The sequence below is a fragment of the Eublepharis macularius genome, chromosome 18 (assembly GCF_028583425.1).
Source record: "Eublepharis macularius isolate TG4126 chromosome 18, MPM_Emac_v1.0, whole genome shotgun sequence".
NCBI classification, from domain to species: Eukaryota; Metazoa; Chordata; class Lepidosauria; order Squamata; family Eublepharidae; genus Eublepharis; species Eublepharis macularius.
The window spans coordinates 17,454,710-17,476,882 of NC_072807.1; the positions used below are offsets into that span (position 1 = coordinate 17,454,710).

Genomic DNA, 22,173 nt, shown 5'->3' on the forward strand with positions numbered 1-22,173 from the left:
TGACATGCCCTGAGAGTGACCAGGAGATCAGCTGCCCCCGGGGATGACAGTGGTCCGTAAGCCTTTGGCATAAGTCTCAAGTAGCTTTTTCAGTCTTGGACCTTGAATTGGTGGTCTGTGGCAGGGCTTTTCTTCAGCCGGAACGCGGTGGAACGGAGTTCCGGCACCTCTTGAAAATGGTCACATGGCCGGTGGCCCCGCCCCCTGATCTCCAGATCAGTTCCCTGAAAAAAAGCCCACTTTGTCCGATGCTAGAGGGACAAGGGAATCCCCTCGCCCCTCTTGCAGCCGGTGAAGGAAGCTCCTTGCTCCAGCAAGGGAGGGGGGAGCAGCGGGAGGGCGATTTAAACTTTAACCCCCCCCCACTCGCTCCTGATTGGCGCCAGTCAGCTGGAGCAAGAGGGGAGTTTAAGTCGCTCCCCCCCACTTTGTGGGAGCGCTTCCAGGGGGTTGCTACACAATGATTTCACTTCCTGGAAGTGACATCATTGTGTGGTCCCGGGAGTGCACGCACACATGTGATACCAGGGGTACCACTTCCTGCCAGGAGTTGCCCCATGTGCTGTCAACCCACTGGGTTCCACCACCTCTTTTCCCAGAAAAAAACCCCTATGAAGGTTAATGGGGCACCTGATGATTTTTCTGCCCTTCAGCAAGAAAAACCTTTTTTCTAAACTTGTGGGGTTACACAACTCTCGTTCCCTTTCGCCCCAGATCTTCTTTCCTCAGAGGGCCTAACAAAGTGATACACACTATTGGGTTTGAGTCCGGGTCTGTCACAAGAACCATCGGGCAGCCATGCCCTTACAAGTTGCCCAGTTCCCAGGTGTGTGCGTGGGGGGCCCAGATTGAATTGGGACTGCAGCATGCCATGTCAGTTGTAATCTCTCCCCGCCATGCCATTTTCCTGAACAGAAACAGCCCTGTGGAAGCTCTGTTTGCCACATTGAGAGGCGCCCAGTGTGGGGAGGGGGGAGACGTAATTCACTTGTTCACACCTGAGAATTGAAAGCTAAGCTACAAGAGACGGATTACACGAGGACGCACACATGAAGGGAGTTGCAGTGTTAGCCGGGAAGCTGAGTTTTAAAACACAGATCGGAAGGCTTTGTCAATTTCCCCTCTCTACAGAGCCAGCAAAGATGGCTCCTCAGAGGGTTTGTTAATTTCCTCTTTGCCTCCCAAGGTCTCTGTCAGTTTCACCTCCCCTTCTAGGAGGTGAAGAGGAAATTAACAACCCCTCTGAGCAGCCATCTCCCTGTCTCTGTAGACAGGGGAAATTGACAGAGCCTTCCGATTTCTTTTAAAACTCAGCTTCCTGGCTAACATTGCGACATCCTTCATGTGAGCATCCTTGTGTAATTCGTCTCTTGTAGTTCTGAGTTTCCAGTGAGGAACTGACAAGTGGACATTTGTGTACGTTTTTCCCTGATTGCGTGCAATGTATAAGTCCCTGTGCTATTGCTAAGCCTGTTTATTGGCTAAACCACCTTGCCACTGTTGGGGGGGGGTGTCTTGGATTGCTGTTTTCTTAATATGGGGGTATCCATTAGAAACCCCAACCATTTTGGAACCACCCTTGCACGTCACACTTTACTTTTGTTGTCAGAAGCCGGCATTTTAAGCTGCTGAATCGATGGTCAGTCTTGGCATGGCGAAGGTGAGCACACCTCTGGCGTTTCATCCACGTGGCTTTCCTGATTCAAGCAGGAGCAATTGTGGGTTTCGCTGCAGTGAGCGGAGAGGCCAGCCGCCTGCAGCCAGTCTCTTTGATTGTCGCTCTCTCTTTAATTCAAGGCAAATAGCGAGTCTGAGAGTGAGAGCCCCAAAAGAAGAGGCCAAAAGCAAACGAAAAAAACGTAAGTCTGCCTTGGGGAATGTTTTGAGCTCTGTGTGGTATTTCAGAGAAAACGTGTGTTACTTTTTAGGCAGACTCCTGTTAGCTATGAACACCTGAAATGTGCCACATCAAATGCGACTCCCAGCTCGAAGCTCCTTGTTTACTTCACTTATACCCCACCCTACCTTTCTCCCCGCTGGAGAACAAATTAGCTTAAATCGGTCTGCTGCCTTCTGTTTTATCCTCGCAACAACACAGGGAGGTAGGTTATGCTGAGATCATGTGACTGGCTTAAGGTCATGAAACAAGCTATCATGGCAGAGTGGGGATTCGAACCTGAATCTCTCTGATCCTGGTCTAACCCTCTGACCACTACAAAACATTATTTACTTTAATATTTGTTCCCCATTTTTCTCTGTAAAGGACCCCCCCCCCTCCAAGCAGTAGTGGGGAAAATTCAATAAAGGTACAAAAGAACAAATATAATTTAAATAAAGAAAAAAAACTTCTGTAGTTTGGGCTGGTCCTGGATCTGATGAGCTAACTCCTTCAAAGGCAGAGAGCAAAGACCCGAGAGTTTTTGCCCTCCTCTTTGCAGCATTGGCCACATCCAAACTCCCATGCATCTGGTTCTCTTGCTACCTTTCCGTTGTCCGAAAAAGAGATCTTTAAGTGATGGCTGTGCTGCTGTGACCTTCTTCAGGTCAAGGTGTAATCCACCTGCTGAAGATTTGGCTCCTTTTAGGTGCCAGTCACAGTTCACAGTTCCCTGTTCTAGGTTTTTTGCAGCTGCCTGTAAAATTTGCAAGAAAATACCATGAAGTGTTAACAGATTTTTAACATTATTCATTTAATCTGTAAAAATAAAATATGTCCAATTTTTTAATCTCTTAAATTTTGAAATGTATACTTAAATTCACGTGCACCGTTTTAAATTATTTGTGGCCGTATTAATAAAATACTATTTGTGTTATGATGGAAATGCCAAGTGTGAATCTTGCGCTGACACCCCTTGCACCGTTTTTCTTCTTTGCTTTAGAGAGAAATGGAAGCAGGAGGGCTCCGGAGACGATGACGAGGACGAGCAGGATCAAGGAACGAGTGCGGAAAGCGAGCCGGAGCAGAAGAAAGTGAAAGCCCGGCGGCCTGTCTTGAGGAGGTGAGAAGGGCTTAGAGTTGTTCTCTTAACACTTCTAAAGGTGCCTCTATCAAGGTCAGTCTTGCCTATTCAGACTAGCAGCACCTTCAGGCTCTCAGGGCGAGATCTTTCACAGCACCTACGTCCTGATCTTTTAACTGGAGAGGCCAGGTTTTGAACCTGTGACCTCCTGCATGCTAAGCAGAGGCTCTCTCTCTGAGCCACTGCCCCTTTCTTGCTTCTGGTTGAATGAATTGAATTTATTTCGGTCCGCAACCAGCTTTAGACTAGTAAAATAAGACATTCCCTTATCGGTAAATATTATACAAGTTAAAACTTCAGTTAAAATAATACCAATATAAATATTATCAAATATAATTAGCATACTTCATATAATATAACGGTTGTCATAAATATAGCCCTGCATAAACACTTTAAATTGGAAAGCAGAGATCTTAAACAGCCACCATATAGTAAGCTCCTAGAGTGGTCTGAATTAAAGCCCGGATACGCCTGGCTGGTGTTTGTTGCATAATTTGATCACCGTCGCACAAAATTTAGCTGTTGCCTTAGTAATGACTAAAGATTCGCCTTTTAATTGATTATCTAAACATGCACTGTCCATCACTGTATCAGCTCTATTTATAATTGGAAGAATCGTCCGGACTCGAATTTTTTTATAGAGGGGACAGCACAAAAAATAACATGTCCCATGGTTTCCACCTCAGCTAGGGGACAGGGACAGATCCTCGCAGAATATGAAATCCTTTTATATCTCCCTTCCAAGATCATTGAAGGCATTACACTACATCTGGCCAACGTAAAAGTCCTCCTATGGGAGGGAAAATCTAGGCGCTTGAGGTATTGGGCCGTATTCATACTAAATTTAGTCACCTCAGGAGCCCTAAATCCAGGGGCCCTCATTAGGTCATGTTGGCGTTCTATATCACAAATTCTTTGTTTAATTGTGAGCTTTGCCTGGTCAGTAGTTTGTGTTAGAAGGGTACCGATCGAGAGGCCCACTCTTTCCACCATATACAGCCATCTTTGGGTTGACATCAGTCTGATTTACAAGCCTGATGGTTCCTGCAAAGAAAATGCTTTTCCTGGCATGGAAATAAAGTAATAGAAAAGCCTCCCTGGCTAAATTTGTGTGTTGGTTGGAGATGCAAGAAGAGGCTTTTTAATTGACAAATAAATAAATTGGCATCTCTGAATGCCTCCCTGTAGCTATATGGGTTGTCTGTTCCTGGTGTAGAAAGTGGCTAAGTTTTGCGTTGCAAGAGTAGTATTTGTGATTCTCCGGCACCTTTTCCTGGCTCTGTAAACGAGGGGTGCAGAGGAAGCCTTCTGTATCCCCTTATCCCTTGTATAATACCTTTTAGTTGTTTTAGAGCACTGGGCAAGCCAGTTGTGAAGAAGGCCCACAAGCCCCAGCGTGGGAAGAGGAGGAGGAAAACGGAGTCATCAGAGGATGAAGATGATGATGAAGACGACGAGACCCCCAAAAGACAGACACGACGTCGAGCAGCCAAGAACGTCAGGTATTGTTGGGCACAAGACCCGTGTCAGGCAGGTGGCCTTTCCAGGTTTCATACAGAGCTGTCATTTTATTTATCTAGAAAATATATGTGCCGCCTCTCTGAACACCTGCTCGAGATGGCTACCTGGCACATTTTACACATTTTCAGTACTTTTTCATGCCGTCTGTTCTCTGAGGAGCCCACAGCCATGTAAGTGGTTTTCCCTTCCTCTGTTCTTATCCTTACAACAACCCTGTGAGGTGGGTTGTGGGCTGAGAGACAGAGTCTGCTTTAAGGACAGCAAGTGCTCTTCATGGCTCAGTGGGGATTCGAGCCCAGGTCTCCTAAGTCCTAGTCTGACACTTTAACCAGATTAGAGCATGTAAGTTTGACTTACTTATTTGGAAATGAACTCGCTTTCCCCTATGCTGTTCTTGTTTTCTACTGTTCAGTAAGAGTGACCGCTTTTCTGCATTAAGCATTTGGACCCAGAGGCAGACTTTGGAAAGGTTTCCCTGTCTCTCTCGGCCTCTACTCGCACTCCCCCAATTACAATACGGGGATAGTACAAGCCTACGTTGTAAGGATTTCTGGAAAGAAAACACTTGTGAACGGCTCTGAACAGGCTTGCTGACCTCCAAGTGATGTATGCAAAAGAGAGTATAGGTCAGAACAGCAAGCTGTGAAAACTTAACTTATGACATCAAACAAAATAATTCAAATGAACGACTTACAAAACCAGAGGCAGTAGTGTTTGAAGAATATGTATAATTAATCCTCAAAGGAATTGTTATGGCGAGCAAGATTATATAATGCTCAAACACATTTTTTTCCTTTGAATGGTATAAGGAGGTCAGGCTGAGTAAACTTTAAAGAAACTCAAAGTGCTACATATGCCTCAATGAGTACTAGTTAACTACATAACCAAAATCCCTGTGTCCAGCAAGAGTATCTAAGATACATGTGAAGGGCTCTGAATAGGATTGCAAATCTCTAGGTGATGGCTGGAGATCTCCTGGAATGACAACTGATCTCTAGACAACAGAGATCAGTTACTTTGGAGAAAATGGATGCTTTGGAGGCTGTGGCATCATACCTTGTTGAGGTCACTGTGTGTGTGTGTGTGTGTGTGTGTGTGTGTGTGTGTGTGTGTGTGTGTGTTATGTGCCATCAAGTCGTTTCTGACCTATGGCGACCCTATGAATGAAAGACCTCCAAAACGTTCTCTCTCTAACAGACCTACTCAGATCCTGCAAACTGGAGGACGTGGCTTCTTTTATTGAGTCAAGCCACCTTGTTTTAGGTCTTCCTCTTTTCCTGCCGCCTTCCACTTTTCCTATCATTGTTAACTTTTCCAGAGAATCTTGTCTTTTCATGATGTGACCAAAGTACGATAACTTTAGTCTTGTCATTTTAGCTTCTACCCTCTCCATGCTCTATCCGACAAATCTCCAGGAATTTCCCAGCCTTGAGCTGGCAACTCTAGTTCGGAATGCTGCATATGTACAAAGCTGTTTTTATTGTTTGGGCTGTGTATGCGCTGTGATTCTGCCAGAGTGCAAAGTTCAGAATTCTAGAGAACATCTGCTTTCATTTTAAAAATAGAGCGAGAAAAGAGCTAGAGTGAGGAAGGTTTCTAGTGAAAAATGTGTGTGAGTGGTTGTGAGCAATTTTGCTGAATCTCTGAAGCGGGAGAGTTCTGAACCAGATTTTAGCGACTGGATGGGTGGGGGATTCAGACCCGTGTCATAACGAGCAACATCAGAAAAAAAATATGTAAAACTGCAGAATAATTCACGAGGAAGAAGAGAATTTTTGCCTTGGATGGCCTGGACTGAGAACTTGAATTTTTTAAGTGATTTATAGTAGTTCTCCAAGACCGTTTAGAGCTGAATGTTTTGGAAATGGAGCTCTAGTACTTCGGGCATGCAAAATCCATCCATCCAGTCATTCATTATTTATTTAGAAAACTTATATGCCCCTTTACCAGACTTGTTTGAGACAGCTCAATGTAAAACAAAACAAAACAAAAAACCCGGTGATATCAATAAGAACACATAAAAGCAAGAAAGGGTATAAGAGAGTAAATCAGATTATAAAAGGGCTTAAAATGGCGCAGTTTGTAGGCTAGGAGCCTACTATAATACAATTGAAAAAAGATGAGCTAGATTTGAGTCTCATAGCATCTAAAAGACTAACAAGATTTCCAAGGTGTAAGCTTTTGAGAGTCAAAGCTCCCTTTGTTAGCTTTGACTCTCAGAAGTTTATATCCTGAAAATCTGATTAGTCATTAAGGTACTACTGGAATCAAATCTTGCTTTTTTACTGCAGACCAACATGGCTGCCCACCTGAAATTAAACAAAAAAAAGATGGAACCCCTTACTTGAAAGCCTGGGTACAAAGAAGAATTTTGGCCTAGTACTGAATGGAGAGTAGGCTAGACACCAGGCAACTTTCAAGGAGGAAGGCTTTCCAAAGGCAAGAAACCACCACTGGTTTCATTCACTACTTTAATTCCTTCTTAGCTGTGGTCTCCCCACGTTCTTAAATGCTATCTAAACCTTTAAGAATAAGTTGTTGTTATGATTCCTGATAAAGGTGACAGATATCCCAGGATTCCTTTATGAAAGCATGGATGGGCTTGGTTTCCCCTTTGAGCATTTTGCGGGTCTAGTCTTTTCCTTTGCTTGGTATTTAGACAGAAGGAAAGAGCTTTACACTGTCTCTTTTTATTCCTGCCCAGCTACAAGGAGGATGACGACTTTGAGACCGACTCGGACGACTTGATCGAAATGACTGGTGAAGGGGCTGAGGAGCAGCAGGATAACAGCGAGACAATTGAGAAAGTGTTGGACGGGAGAGTGGGCAGGAAGGGAGGTAAGGACAGCCTTTTGCTGGATTTCTGCATGCAGGAAGATGAAGAAGTAGGATGTTGAGGTGACTTAATAATAATAATAACTGCGCTTATATACTGCTCTTCTAGACAGATTAGTTCCTCACTCAGAGGGGTGAACAAACTAATGTTGTTGTTATCCCCACAATATGGCTGGGGAGCAGGGGCTGAGAGGAATGGCTTCCCCAAGGCCACCTACTGAGCTCATGGCAGTAGTGGGATTTGAACCAGTAGAGTGCTGATTCGCAGCCAAACCACTTAACCACTGTGCTACAGCAGCTTGAATGGATTGCACCATTCGGACTGTGGGGGGTGGGTTCCAGGTTTGGGTGTTGCTTCGCATAAAAACTATCCTGCAAGTAGAAAGCTAGAGCAGCAAGGAGGAAAGTTCTACTCCCTCTTGTTGCTTGCTGTGCTGGTTTTCTATTTGCAGGGAGTTTTTAAGCATTGGGGAGTATTCCAAAATGTGATGTTGATAAAAACTGGAAGCTGACCACAAGGAGTCAGCACATTGGTCTGTCCGGTGCTTTGCTTTGGGTTGCAGGATTTCCGAAGGACTCTGGCCAAGGCCGTTGTCAGCACTGCTGACATAGATGCTTTTGATTGGAGGGGCTGGGGATTGAGCCTCGGACCTTCTGCATTCAGAGTACGTGCCCCATGGCTGAGCTGTGGCCCTACCAGTGAATGCAAAATTTGGTGGCAGGGAGCCTACTATTTCATAAGAGGACCCTTGGAGACTGTGCTGCAGAAGTGTCAGTAAGGTTTTCAGTGAGATCTACAGAACTACCATGGCTGCATTAACCTTCACACCACACAGACCTTGGGCACTGTTCCAGTTTGGAAAATGTCCAAGTACTTCGTGCAGGGACACTTGTGCTTCAGAAACACAACTTGGCTAAGAGAGCTGGCGCTTGCTGCTATTCTTGGTTGAATGTTACTGAGTCATGATACTAACTTACAAACCTACCTGACCACTGCGATCATCTTCAGAGGCCCTGCTTCAGGTGCCCCCACCTTCTGAGATTAGATGGGTGGCAGCCTAGCAGAGGGCTTTCTCAGTAGCGGCACCAAAACTTTATAACTCTCTCCCCAGGGAGATTTATCTGTCCCCTTCCCATCTTTTCCCAGTGGGCGAAGACTTTTCTGTTTTGTTTGGCATTCCCTCCTTCCTGCCCAGTGTTTTTAGTAGTTGTTTTGCTCTGTATGCATTTTAGCTCTGGTTTTAATTGTCTTGATGATCGTTTTCTTGGGTGGATTTAGTGGTTTTAAAATTTGATTTCTATTGTGTGTGCTTTCATTTACTAGCTGCCTTGTTGGCCCTTGTGAGGGCAGAAAGATGGGATATACATTTTGTAAAATAAATAAAATCAAATTTTTCACCTCCCCCTCTGACAGCCACTGGGGCTTCCACCACCGTCTATGCAATGGAAGCTAGCGGCGACCCCTGTGCTGACTTTGAACCTGAGAAAGAGGAAGGGGAGACGCAGTTCCTGATCAAGTGGAAGGGCTGGTCATACATCCACAGCACGTGGGAGAGTGAGGACTCCCTCCAGCAACAAAAAGTCAAAGGCCTGAAGAAACTGGAGAACTTCAAAAAGAAAGAGGAGGAGATCAGGCAGTGGTATGTTTCTGAACCTGGTGGGGATGTGTTAGCGCAGCTGAGTGAGCTCCAGCTAGGCACGCCTGCTCTAGTATCATGCAGTTACCTGCCAGGGAGGATTGCAGAACCAATTCTCCCATTAGTTTTTAAATTCACGACATACGATAGACAGGGTACGCCCTAGCTTCTGCCTGCGCACTTACCTGCCTCTTTCCTGCACAGGTTGGCGAAGGTGACCCCCGAGGATGTGGAATACTATAACTGCCAGCAAGAACTGGCGGCCGAGTTGAACAAGCAGTACCAGATAGTGGAAAGAGTGATCGGTGAGCGCAGGGGGAAGCGGAGGGCATCTTTGGTTTTTGATTCTGGGCTGGGGCTGACATTGGGGACGGGACGTAAAACATTAAAACGGCCTTCCTTTCTAACACTGTTTGTTAGCTAAGTTTAAGTAGTATCTTTAAAAAGGCTCCTATCCTAGGCAAAGCTGTTTATATTAACACTGCAATTCTGTGCGTAGTTACTCCAATCTAAGCCCATTGAAATCAGCGGGGTTAGATTGGAGTAACTGCATAGGATTGTATTGTTAATTAACTGCTAATAAGGCAGCATGTTGATTTTATTTATTTATATTTTCGATTTAAATTCCGCCCTCCCCGCACAAGCAGGCTCAGGGTGGATTACAATTTAATAAAAGCATTACAATATAAATGATATTAAAACAGCTTAAAAACAATATAAAACAGTATAGTATAAAAATAGATAGCAGCACTCAGTAACAGGGTTCACTACCTAACTACCATTTAAAAGTTTTAAAGAAGCTAGACGGTGGGTTCCTCTAATTGGGAGGGATCTCGGCTCCTCTATTTGGCAAGTGGAGCCCCACCTTAACCATACGCCTGGTGGAACATCTCTGTCTTACAGGCCCGACGAAAGGATAACAAATCCTGCCAGGCCCTGGTCTCATCCGACAGAGAGTTCCACCAGGTTGGAGCCAGGACCGAAAAGGCCCTGGCTCTGGTCGAGGCTAGGCGGGGATTTTGTTTATCCCTTGCCCTCAGCCTCAAATCTTCCCTCATTAAACCTCGGTTGGTCGGTTCCTGTCTTGATGCAGCTGTTTGCTTGTATTAGTGGAGCAGAAAGGCGGGATATAAATTTTGTAAAATAAAATAAATAATAAAATACTTCATTTGGGTTTTTCTCCCCCCCGCCCGCCATTGGCACTTAGCTGTGAAGACGAGCAAATTGTCCACAGCCGGTTCTGAATTTCCAGGTAAGGTGGCTTTTTATTCTGATCAACTTCCCAGAAGCCGTGGTGATACCACATCTGGAGAGAGCAGGTGTTGCGGCTAGCAGTGCAGTCCGTAGCAGAGTTACACCCTTCTAAGTACATCAAAGACAATATTTTGCTTAGGGTGACACTGTTGAGCGCGTGACCTGGAAAGACCCTAATTTGAAGCGCCTCACCATTACAAACTAGGTGGCCTCTTGCAAACTGTTGTCACTCAGCTGTCCACCTGCAACATGATAATTTTACCAGCCTACCTTGCAGGGTTGTTGAATGGATAACAGAGTGAAGAGTGAATACACTTTCTGAGTGAGGCGGGAGATGTTTTGAACACGCAGTCCCTGCCCTGAAAAGAATGGAATGGAGGAAAATGTCTCTGTGCCCCTTCCTCCAGCTTTAGAATGTGGGTCTGTTTTCACCCTGGGTGCTCAAGATGAGGAGGCAGCCTTCACAGTCTAGAGATGGGTGGGCAGCTTGAGGGAGCAAAGCCAAGACGGACCGTCTCCCAGTGACAAGTTGCTGAGACTGAAGGAAACCAGGCCAGCTGGTCTTTTATCCCCCTCACTTGCAGCCCATTGGCCTTTCTGCATCACCTGATTTCCCAGGAGGCTTTTGGACTGTTGTGGTCCTCTCCTGCAAGACTGGCATTGACGTGTGGCAAGGTGGGGCAGCTGCTAGGGCCCATGGCTTCTAGTGGGGTCCATTGTTGCTGACTCCATTCACTCACTCTTTTGATGCCTCCATTCACACTTTTCCATTGCCTACTTGTGAGTTGTCACCTCTGGTCCAAGCTACGTACACCATTTAGCGCTACTGGAGAAGGGCATGTGGTGGTGCAGAAAGCATCAGCATTCCTGGTGGCCATGACGGTGGCACTCCTAACTGCACTCACCAACTGGCACCGTCAGGGAAAGGGCATGTGGGCAGTGTCCCCCACCCAAACCAGCCCTGCTCTAGCTCCCTGCTCTAAACAACTGCTTCAGTGTTCCAGGTGAGTCTCAGAGCTTCTGGTTCGAGGCCAGCAGTGCTTGACAATGATGGGCTTTGAACACTGAAAAAAATACTATATTTGATGAGTTAGAAAAAAATCTGTCTAAGTCAGCCCTATCAAGGTGAACAAGTAGAAGTTGTACAGAGCAATCCTAAACAGAGTTACTTCAGTCTACGCCCATTGATATCAGTGGGCGTAGACTGGAGTAACACTGCTTAGAATTGCACTGTTAGTCATTTTTCCAGAGATCTTTTTCCTGGAGGTTGCCAGGGAGAAAGCCAATGACCTAGTGGCACAATATCCACAGATTGTTGGATATTGTGCTTTTATTGCACAACAGTAATCCTTTGCAACTGGATTTTCCTGGGTGGACGGGACAGTCCAGTTGTGAATGGCTGTTGTAGCTTGACAATTGACTATTGCACTATTGTTGTGCTGTGGCTGTTATTCACTACTGGTTTGCCTTGTCCATAGAGGAAAATCCAATTGCAGAGGATTGTCATGAAATAACAGTGCAACATCCAGTGAAATACAGATGCAACCCTTGACACCTTTGGCGCAATGTTCCTTGAATGTCGCATCTCTTGTGAGCACCTGGAAAACAGCAAGCTAGGCTTTTAACATTTCGACCACCTATCCCCCTCCCTTTCCCCATTTGCAGCTCACAGCCGCAAATCCTCCTCCAATGAACCAGAATATCTTTGCAAGTGGATGGGGCTTCCATACGCCGATTGTAGCTGGGAGGATGAGGCCCTGATCAGCAAGAAATTCCAGCACTGCATCGACAGCTTCAACAGTAGGAACAACTCCAAAACCATGCCCACCCGGGACTGCAAGGTTCGTCTACTTCTGTGCTTGTTTTGGGATACTGGAATGCCGTGATTGACACTCTGCACATGCAATTGGCCATTAAAATCCTCTTCCCTTTGATTTGGGTTGGGGTTGTTGTGCCAAAGGGGCAAATCATAGTTCCTGTCACACCAATCCATTTGCCCTAAGACCAAATTGCAGTTTCAGTCACAGAACACAAGGATTTGTATGCAGCTTGGTCATCCAGCTTTAGCTCTAAATTAGAAAAAGACCAAATTTCTTGCTTTGTTCTGCAGCAGACAGATTTACGTTGGGAACATTGCTTACTGTCTCCCATCATAATTCATGTAACAAGTTTTTGAAGGCTACATTCTTTGAGACTGTTGTGGGAGTCGTTTGCAATTAATGTTCTGTATTGACGATAGGAGTTGATATAAATACTTGTTCAAATATATTTTTTTTAAAAAAACTAAACAACCACTGCCTTGCCTAGAAATCCACCTGGACTTGTCATTAATTTTTTTGCATTTGAGGTATATTTATTTAGATTTTTTTTTTATTCCTCCTCCTCAGGAACCTGCTGGAGGCTGCTTACAGCATAAAAACTAAACATAAAAATGACACATGAAAAGATATTGATCAAAATCCGCATTAACATAAAAACATAGACCATAAAAACAGTCTACTAACAGCTTAAAATAATAGTTTACACAGAATAAAATTGTGTTTAAAAATCAACCTCTTATTTAAAAACCTAGATGAGCTGAGACATTTTGGCTTGATGCCTCCAAGAAAGACACCAGGCGAGCCGCAGGGGGAAAGACATTCCATAAATGAAATGCCAGTATTGAAAAAGCCCTGTCTCTGGTTGCCACCTTCCTTACTTCTGATGGGTGGGCTCGGAGAGCTAGGCTTGGGAGACAGATCTTAACTGGCAGGCTAGACGATATCAGAGCGTTTCATCATGTTCTGTGCCCTTCTTTAGCCTAGTTCATGCAGACAGCTGATGAAGCTGAATTCTGTTCCTAGTAGGGTTGCCAGGTCCAAGTTGGGAAATTCCTGGAGATGTGGAGGGTGGAGCCTGGAGAAGGCGGGGTTTGGAGAGGGGAGTGACCTCAGGGGGATATAAAAAGGCGTTTTACTCAGATAGGAGGGCTGTATTGTAGGGAGGGGGTCTCAAATGCTTCGCTAATGAGTTAGGGACCATAGACTTCACCAGTATGTTGCCTTACATATTATCTGTTGCTTTAAATATGGACTACTATGTACTACTTGCGCTTCATGTTGTCTGATATTAGTCCTAAAATTGATTATGTTCTGTTTCAGCATTTCTTCTACTTCGTATTGGATTCTTGCTAATGCTATGTCTTTGTAAATTTATATCTATTTCCCTTATGGCATTGTTTATGGAAATGTCCTTGGTACTGATTGTACTAATCTCATTCTGTGTAATCTGCCTTGAGTCTCAGTGAGAAAGGTGGATTAGAAATGGCATAAATAAATGATAAATAAATGAATAATGCCGTAGAGTTCAGTCTCCGAAGTAGCCATTTCCCAGGGGAGCTAGTCTCTGTTGCTTGCAGATAAGTTGTAGTTCTGGGAGATCTCCAACCACCACCTGGAGGTTGGCAACCCTAGTTCTTGGACTATACCACCTGTGAACGCTGGGGGTAGATGGGTGTTGCAAAGTTGAATGTTTTCCCCTTGAAAACATATAGGCTAGATCTGTTCGGTTAGTGGAGGTGCTTTCCTCCAGCCTGTGGTGCCTTCCCCCTGCCCCAAGAGGCTTGTGTTAATGGCTTGTTGAACAGATCCAACCGCCTTGTTGATACAGAAGACAGGCCAGTATGTTGCATGTGGAGGAACTGGATTCTCTCTCTCTTCCCCCACTTCCAAAGCAACACGGAAGGCCTGTGGCTTCATGCAGCTGAGTGAACGTGAAGAGGTCTTGTTGTTCTAGGTGCTGAAGCAGAGGCCCCGATTTGTTGCCTTGAAGAAGCAGCCTTCATACATTGGCGGGGAGAACTTGGAACTCCGAGATTACCAGCTAGAAGGGCTCAACTGGCTGGCTCACTCGTGGTGCAAGTAGGTGAAGAAAGGCAACCTGTCTGGGGATGGGTGGTGGTGGTGGTGACCTGACGAACTCCTTACAAAGCACAGATTTTTTTTTCATGTGCCCTGGAAACACCACACCAACTGGGCTTGCAGTGAAATCCTCAGCAAAGTTACTCCAGTCTAAGCCCATTGAAACCGGTGGGCTTAGACTGGAGTAACTCTGCTTAGGATTTCACTGTTAGTCTGTGCTGGTGGAAATAATTGGTCTACGTTCCCCATTACTCCCCAGGCCCCTCTTTGGGGGCCTTGTTTCTACGCACTTAAGAGTTGCTTCCACCTTGCATCAAAATCAATTCTGTTCTCTCTGGCTGAGTGGTAGAGCGTGTTCTTTGCCTGTCAGAAGTCCCAGAGTCATTCCCCAGAACCTCCATATAATGGGAAAGACTTTTTCCTGCTTCAGACCTCCGTAAACTGCTGCTATGAAGAATAAACAATATTACATTAGATGGACCATTTTTGCCTGTGTGCCATATTTCTCTCCCCCACCCCGTCTGAATGGGCTTTGTGTTCATGTGGTCAAGGATTTTTGGAACTGACTTTAAATCTTTTTTTCTCTGATTTTTTTTGGGTCTATTTTTAAAACACAGGGTGGGGGCGGGGAGGAGTGATGCAAATGAAATTTTTTTTAAAAAGTAGATTGCTGGATTAGTTCACGTGCCAAATCCAGAAGCAAGAATTGTGTGATAACTTTTTTATTGGGACCAACCCAAATGCCACAAAATGGTGATCATAAACATTCAGGTTCTTCAGGCTGGTACATTGCAAAAGTGGGAGGTGGGGGGAAAAGATTGGGAGCAAAGTAGAGTTTGGGATATGTTGGGAGATCCCAATGTCTGCAGCTTGTAGCCAGAGGCATTTTTAAAATGGAAACTGGGGGCCAAGCTACACATGACGAATGACACTTGAACAGCAAGTGGATTGAGTGGAGGGCAAGCGAACAGGGAGAAATACACTTGCTGTTCAAGTGTCATTCGTCATGTGTAGCTTGGCCCTGAGTCTGTTCATTTGCCATGCAAGTGTAATTCGTCACTTGTAGCTTGGCTCTCAGGGCCAAGCTACACATGACAAATGACACTTGAACGGCAAGTGGATTGAGTGGAGGGCAAGTGAACAGGGAGAAATACACTTGCTGTTCAAGTGTCATTCGTCATGTGTAGCTTGGCCCTGAGTGTGTTGATTTCAGTGGACTTAGAAGGATTGTAATTGTGCTGAAAATACAAGTGTATTTCTCCCTGTTCACTTGCCCTCCACTCAGTCCACTTGCCGTTCAAGTGTCATTCGTCATGTGTAGCTTGGCCCTGGGAAGCACCTCAGACTATGTGATTGGGTTACGTGGCAAAGGGTGCGTGGCAGCTTTCAAGGAGCACCGAAAGCTCATGGGATGGAAACAAACTAAAAAGTTGCTCCCTTTGAAAATACAATGATGATAATTTCATCCAAGAAAATGAAAGCGCTTGAGTTCCTTTTAAGCAGGGCTTTTTTCCAGCTGGAATGCGGAGGCATGGAGTTCCGGAACCTCTTGAAAATGGCCGCATGGCTGGTGGCCCCGCCCCTGATCTCCAGATAGAGGGGAGTTTAAATTGCCCTCTGTGCCACTGGAGCAGCGCAGAGGGCAATCTAAACTCCCCTCTGTCTGGAGATCAGGGGGCGGGGCCACCAGCCATGTGACCATTTTCACCAAGGGCGATTTAAACTTTTAAAAACTCCCCCCCCTTGTTCCAGCTGACCCAAAGTGATGTCATTGGCCCTAGTAGCATGTGCACACTTTGCGTGCGCACCTGTGGTACCAGGGGCACCACCTCCCACCAAGAGTTGCCCCCTGTGCTGGCAACCCATTGAGTTCCACCACCTCTTTCCCCAGAAAAAAAGCCCTGCTTTTAAGGCTAAGGGCAGCAAAAAGCTCGAAATTAAGAGTTGGATCCAGACTTCCGTTTCCGTCAGGGGGAAAATATTCCCCCGCCCCAACGCAGCCCGCTGATCTCCCTGAAATTTTGTTCCTGGGATCACCCAGTGAAAATAATAGGCAGCAGATTCAGGGCAGCCAAAAGGAATAATATCTGCACACAGCCTGTAACTAATAGGCAGTTCACTGTCCCAAGTGGTGGGGAGATGACTTTAAAAAGAATCAGATTCATAGCTCAGTATTTCAGTGTCTGTTGGCCATATCCAGTGGCAGCCTCTCGTGGAATGCCAGAGGCTTCCCAGAGGCATCCAGTTAGGCATTTTAAGAACTGGGACGCTGGTTGCCAGAGGGCCCTGGGTCCGATCCAGGCGGGCTTTTCTTAATGTCCGTGTGCCTTTTCAGGAGCAACAGTGTGATCCTGGCTGACGAAATGGGCTTGGGGAAGACCATCCAGACCATCTCCTTCCTCTCCTGCCTCTTCCACCAGCACCAGCTGTACGGCCCCTTCGTGATTGTGGTGCCCTTGTCGACCCTGACCTCGTGGCAGAGGGAGTTTGAGATCTGGGCCCCCGAGATCAATGTGGTTGTTTATATCGGGGACCAGATGAGCAGGAACACGGTGCGTAGGCCTGCGCTGAGGAGGCGGGGTAACCTGGCCACGCAGTGTGGATCTTAACGCCCAGTTCTTGGGGTGGGGTGGAGGGGGCCCTGTCGCTGCCCTTGTTTCCTGGAGAAGCGGCTGGTCAGCTTGTTGAACTGGGAGAAGAGAAATTCTGAAAAAACTAGGGGCCAGGTTATAGCCATTTGATGTAAACATGTTTGTTTAAAAAAAAATAATGATGCTTACGTTTTTAGCTTTTCCCATGGGAGCATATTTTTGCACCATTCCCCCAATTGCCTTTCTCTGTAGGGAAGGCCAGGTGGTCAGAGGACTGCTTAAGTCTGCCTGTGGTCATAGATCCACAGGAGTTAGTCTGTAGTTGCAAAATAGTAAAGAGTCCAGTAGCACCTTTAAGACTAACCAGCTTTATTGTAGCATAAGCTTGCATGCATCTGACGAAGAGAGCTGTGGCTCTCGAAAGCTTATGCTACAATAAAGTTGATTAGTCTTAAAGGTGCTACTGGACTCTTTCCTAAGTCTCTCTAGAACTCTTCCATGAACAGCCCTCTGGCTGCTGGTGTTTTACAGACCATTTCCCATATACTTGGCCTTATAGCCAGAAGGGCTGAAACTCACTTTTTCTCCTTCCTTCCTGATCTTTAAAAAATGAAGGTTTAAATTTGCAGGGAGCAGAGTCTCACACTTGTGTAAAAGATGGTAGCCGTGCTAGTCTGTCTGTAGCAGTAGAAATGAGCAAGAGTCCAGTAGCACCTCTAAGACTAACAAAATTTATGGTAGCTTTCGTGAGTCACAGGCCACTTCTTCTGATCTTCGTGAGCTGTGACTCACGAAAGCTCATGCCCTACCACAAATTTTGTTAGTCTTATAGGCAATACTGGACTTTTGCTCTTTTCTACTTGTGTAAAAGTGAAATATCTGTAGCAGGGTGGATCTTGATTCTTGTTCTCCCTCCAGCAATTTAACTACCTCAGTACCATATATATAATTCTTTTTCATGCTTTTTTATAACTTATTAATTAATAACTCTTAATGATATTCTCCCCTGTAAGCTGCTTCGAGCAGGTTCTCTGAAGAGGTGGTAGAGAAAGCCTCTAATAAATAAATCGTTGCGTATCATTTCCACATCGCATGCGAGGGACACTCAGTGACTGACCAGGAAAAGTCTTAGGTCATGTTCCCACCTAGGCAGCTTGTAAATCCTTGCATAATACTGTTGTGACAGCTTCTTGTATGCACAATAAAAGTATGAATTGTTTCCCTCATCCTTCTCCTCAGATTCGTGAGTACGAGTGGATCCACTCCCAGACCAAACGGCTAAAGTTCAACGTGCTCATCACGACGTACGAGATCCTGCTGAAAGACAAGGTATGTGGTGGGCTGCGTAGGATCGTCTCTCACGACCAGAATCGGTGACAGGATTTCACATCTGTGTAGAATATCGGGCTCCCGTCTGACATCCTTGGCTTAGCAAATGGCCTTTTTACCAATGGCCTGCCTGAATTACCTGGGACTAGCGTACTCATTTCCCTTGGACAGGTTGCTGATGTATTCTGAGGGCTCTTTGGACCCTGAGCAGGTGTCCCTCAATTAGTAACGGTAGTGAGTCTCCATCCAAGCAAGCTTGCCTATCCCATACCAGTCTTCCCCTAAAATGGATGCCCAGAAGAAGGCAAAGGTGTACCTTGGCCTGTATGAATTGCGCACAGACCTTAGAATGCTTTTCAGTACCGAGGGGTGGATCCTCTCCCTACCTTATTGTTCCACTAAGCAAGGCTTGAAGCTTTCCTCCAGCTTGAGGAGTTGTCCTCCAGCTTAAGTGGCTCTTCCTCCAACAGAAGAGCCACTTAATTTGTATGCTGGCTCCCCAGCTTTGGAGGAAGGCTCCTTGGACAGATGGTTGGATCCAGGGGTCATTTCGTAGAAAAAGAGCGGGAGGAACTCATTAGCATAACTCATTAGCATATGCCACGCCCCTTGCCATCACTGGAAGTGTGTCATTAGTATAACTGATTTGCATATGTCACATCCCCTGACATCACCTATTCTGGCTGTTTTGGACCCAATCCTGGCCACTCAGGGCCAAAACTGGGCCCAAAATGGCAAAAAGGGGCTGAAAATGGCTGAAAAGGGGCACAAAATGGTCAGGATCGGGCGGCTGCTGAGCGGAAGAATGATCCACCACCTGTCAAAGGCCCGAGCCAGGCTGTTTCGGCCCCAGTCCACGCTGAAACAGGCCCAAAATGGCCGAGAGTCGGGTGGGCAGGGCCACCTGATGTGACCTCTTTGGAGAACTGCCAGAACTGCATTCTTGTGCGTTCCCCCTCGAAATGAGCCCTGGTTGGATCTATCCCAGTGATGCCATGTGGGCATGCAGGGATATTTCTCTGGAGAATCTGGAAGCTGGTTGTGAAGCCAGCGTGTTTGAAACCCATATATCATGTTGGGCTCTAGGCTGTCCTGGGGAGCATTAACTGGGCCTTCTTGGGTGTGGACGAAGCACATCGCTTGAAGAACGATGACTCCTTGCTGTACAAGACATTGATTGACTTCAAGTCCAACCACCGGCTGCTCATCACTGGGACACCGCTTCAGAATTCCCTGAAAGAGCTCTGGTCCCTCCTACATTTCATCATGCCAGAAAAGTAAGCTTTTTTTTTTGCGAATTTGCTTTTGACACAGACAGCATGCGGCCGTGATGAAATTCTATCTCCGTGGAGCCTGGAACTGCAAACTGGTTTTTATGCCCTCGCGATTTGTTGTCAGCTGCCTTGAGTCTAAGGAGAGAAGGCAGGTTATAAACATTTTAAATAAATCAATCGCACTGTACATGTTTGTGTGTGTGTGGTAGCACAGCAGATGCACAGGCAGGAGAGCTTGTAGTGCACTGCCCCCCACAATGTTCCCTGTCTCTTTTGCCTCCGAAGGCTTTTCCGTGGGAAGATGGCATACACATTTTTCTAAATTAACCCCCTAGCTCTCCCTCCTCCTTGCCAACTATCAGCCATGCCAAAAATTTTAAAAACTCATTCTGGAATATACAAATCTGGATACCCTTGGATTTGGTGGCAGAGTATTGCATGTCAAGTCTTGTTAAATTTGTCTAATCCTGACCACCCACCCCTATGCCTTGCTTTGGCTGTTAGGTTTGAGTTCTGGGAAGAATTTGAAGATGACCACGGGAAGGGGCGCGAGAACGGCTATCAGAGCCTTCACAAAGTCCTGGAGCCATTTCTTCTGCGCAGAGTGAAGAAAGATGTGGAGAAATCTCTCCCTGCCAAAGTGGAACAGATCCTCCGCGTGGAGATGTCTGCCCTACAGAAGCAGTATTATAAGTAGGTGCCTGAGCTTACTGAGATAAAGTAGTTCTTCCCAGAGTTTGTGCCATGAAATGACTGATAGAGCTAAATTGATTTAAGTTGCTTGTTATTGGAGAGAGGGTAAAAAGGTAAAGGTGCAAGCACTGAGTCATTACTGACCCATCGCATCATGACGTTTTCTTGGCAGACTTTTTGTTACGGGGGTGGTTTGCCATTGCCTTCCCCAGTCATCTACGCTTTACCCCCAGGAAACTGGGTACTCATTTTACCAACCTCGGAAGGATGGAAGGCTGAGTCAACCTTGAGCCGGCTACCTGAACCCAGCTTCCGCCGGGATCGAACTCAGGTCATCATGAGCAGAGCTTGGGCTGCAGTACTGCAGCTTACCACTCTGCACCACGGGGCTCTTGTTATTGGAGATAATTTGTTAGTTAATGCAAGAAAATTGCAGTCAAGAAAGCATGGAATCACATGTGCTGAGGCTTGTATATTGCAACAGATTGAACTTACTTTTATAGAAACTGGTTCACCTTCACTTCCATTCTTGTAGCAGCTGAAGAAAAAATAGCAGGCTAGTCTAAATAATACTGTTCCCTGTTACAAGTGGCCGGCTAATCCAGCTGCACGTAAGAGTGAGAGCATGAGAACATGGGTGTGCCTCTTGCACACTTGCGCAGGAAAGCTCTGCAGAACCATCTTGCTTTTTGCAAGGCCATATGGAGAGAGAGAACGAAAGGGCACAGAAAGAGATGGAAGAGTCAGACTTCCAGATTAGACAAAGAGAGACATCACATATATACACAGTTTGATCTCGTGCAAAGGGAAAAACAGTGCCCCCCTAGTCTCTAGGCATGCTGAGTTGCCTCTAACACGTGTGAGCCCATATCATTCTGCAAAGGAGGCTGCCTGCTGCATCTCTCCATGATTTGCCACATTGGCCTGTTGTCTTCCTTGTCAGCCTCTGTCTCTACATTTGGTGTGTTTGGAGCATACAGTCAGCAGCTTTACCTGTCCTCCAAGGAGGCTACCTGTTGCATCTCTGCATTATTATTTAGGAAGAAATCTGCACTGCTTCAGATTTATCTCCTTCCAGCCTGGAGGAGTGCTTAGATCAGTGACTCGTACAGAGGTACATGGGTTGGCTCCTCGGAGGGTAGTGTTGATTGAAATGTAAGGTGTTTCCGCTTTTAATTCAGCCAGAAGTTTAAAAAAGGCTGCCTCCCCTCTTGATCCCATGCCACAGGCTGGCCGCAAATGGGATCGTGAACATGAGTTGGAACTGTGGCCTGTCAAGGTGAGTCTTGACTCCTCTGATTGGCAGCAGGTCTCCAGGGTCTCACACAAAAGATCTTTCACGTCACCCACTGCCTGGTCCTTTTAACCAGAAAATGCTCTTTGGAAAAGCGTGGCTTATGTGATTTGAGGCCGCTTTGTGTTTCTGGTGTGGTCTAATACTCCCTACTCCTCTTTCTTCACACCACAAAGAAGAAGAAAAATGTGACAACTGACGAATGGGTGACCCACGATGGGACGTTCAAAGCAAGAGACAAGCAGAGGTGGTTTGCCGTTGCCTTCCTCTGCAGAGCAGCCCCAGCCTTTCTTGGTGGTTTCCCATCCAAGTATCTGATGAAGGGAGCTTTGATTCTTTAAAGCTTATACCCTGGAAATCCTGTGGATCTATAAGGTGCAACTAGACTCGAATCTTGCCGTTTCCATCCAAGTATTGATTGTGGATGGCCTTGCTTAGCTCCCAAGCCCCAACAAGCTCAGACTAAGCTGGGTTATTCGCACTGATTTCACGCCGCAAAAGGGGGAAGTCTGATTTTCAGCCAGTCTTAATTTGTTGGCAGGTGGATTTTGACCCGGAATTACAAAGCCCTTTCGAAGGGGACCCGGGGCAGCACGTCCGGCTTCCTGAACATCGTGATGGAGCTGAAGAAGTGTTGCAACCATTGCTATCTGATCAAGTCGCCGGAGGAAAACGAACGGGAGAATAGTCAGGAGATGCTCTTGGTGTGTGGCCTGGCTGGGGACGATGATTGCATGTTGTGGGGGGAGGGGGACAGAAAAAGGTTGGATCTTATGCAGGTGACGTTGTTGGGGATTGGTCCTGTGTAGAATGTCTATGGCAGAGG

General features: G+C 46.1%; 1 protein-coding gene across 5 annotated transcripts in view; it reads left to right on the plus strand.

Moving 5' to 3' along the window:
• CHD2 (chromodomain helicase DNA binding protein 2) overlaps positions 1-22,173 on the plus strand; it is a 78,514-nt gene that overhangs the window by 25,575 nt on the left and 30,766 nt on the right. For 3 of the 5 annotated variants that reach the window (XM_055002113.1, XM_055002114.1, XM_055002115.1), the window contains 14 exons: positions 1,798-1,859; positions 2,880-2,999; positions 4,364-4,522; positions 7,246-7,379; positions 8,791-9,016; positions 9,218-9,318; positions 10,221-10,265; positions 11,933-12,108; positions 14,042-14,166; positions 16,502-16,718; positions 17,997-18,086; positions 19,173-19,363; positions 19,865-20,053; positions 21,889-22,051. In XM_055002113.1, the coding sequence (XP_054858088.1) occupies positions 1,798-1,859; positions 2,880-2,999; positions 4,364-4,522; positions 7,246-7,379; positions 8,791-9,016; positions 9,218-9,318; positions 10,221-10,265; positions 11,933-12,108; positions 14,042-14,166; positions 16,502-16,718; positions 17,997-18,086; positions 19,173-19,363; positions 19,865-20,053; positions 21,889-22,051 (1,998 nt within the window). The remainder of the gene's footprint in view (positions 1-1,797; positions 1,860-2,879; positions 3,000-4,363; positions 4,523-7,245; positions 7,380-8,790; positions 9,017-9,217; positions 9,319-10,220; positions 10,266-11,932; positions 12,109-14,041; positions 14,167-16,501; positions 16,719-17,996; positions 18,087-19,172; positions 19,364-19,864; positions 20,054-21,888; positions 22,052-22,173) is intronic. The other 2 variants (XM_055002116.1, XM_055002117.1) reach the window with 2 other exon arrangements.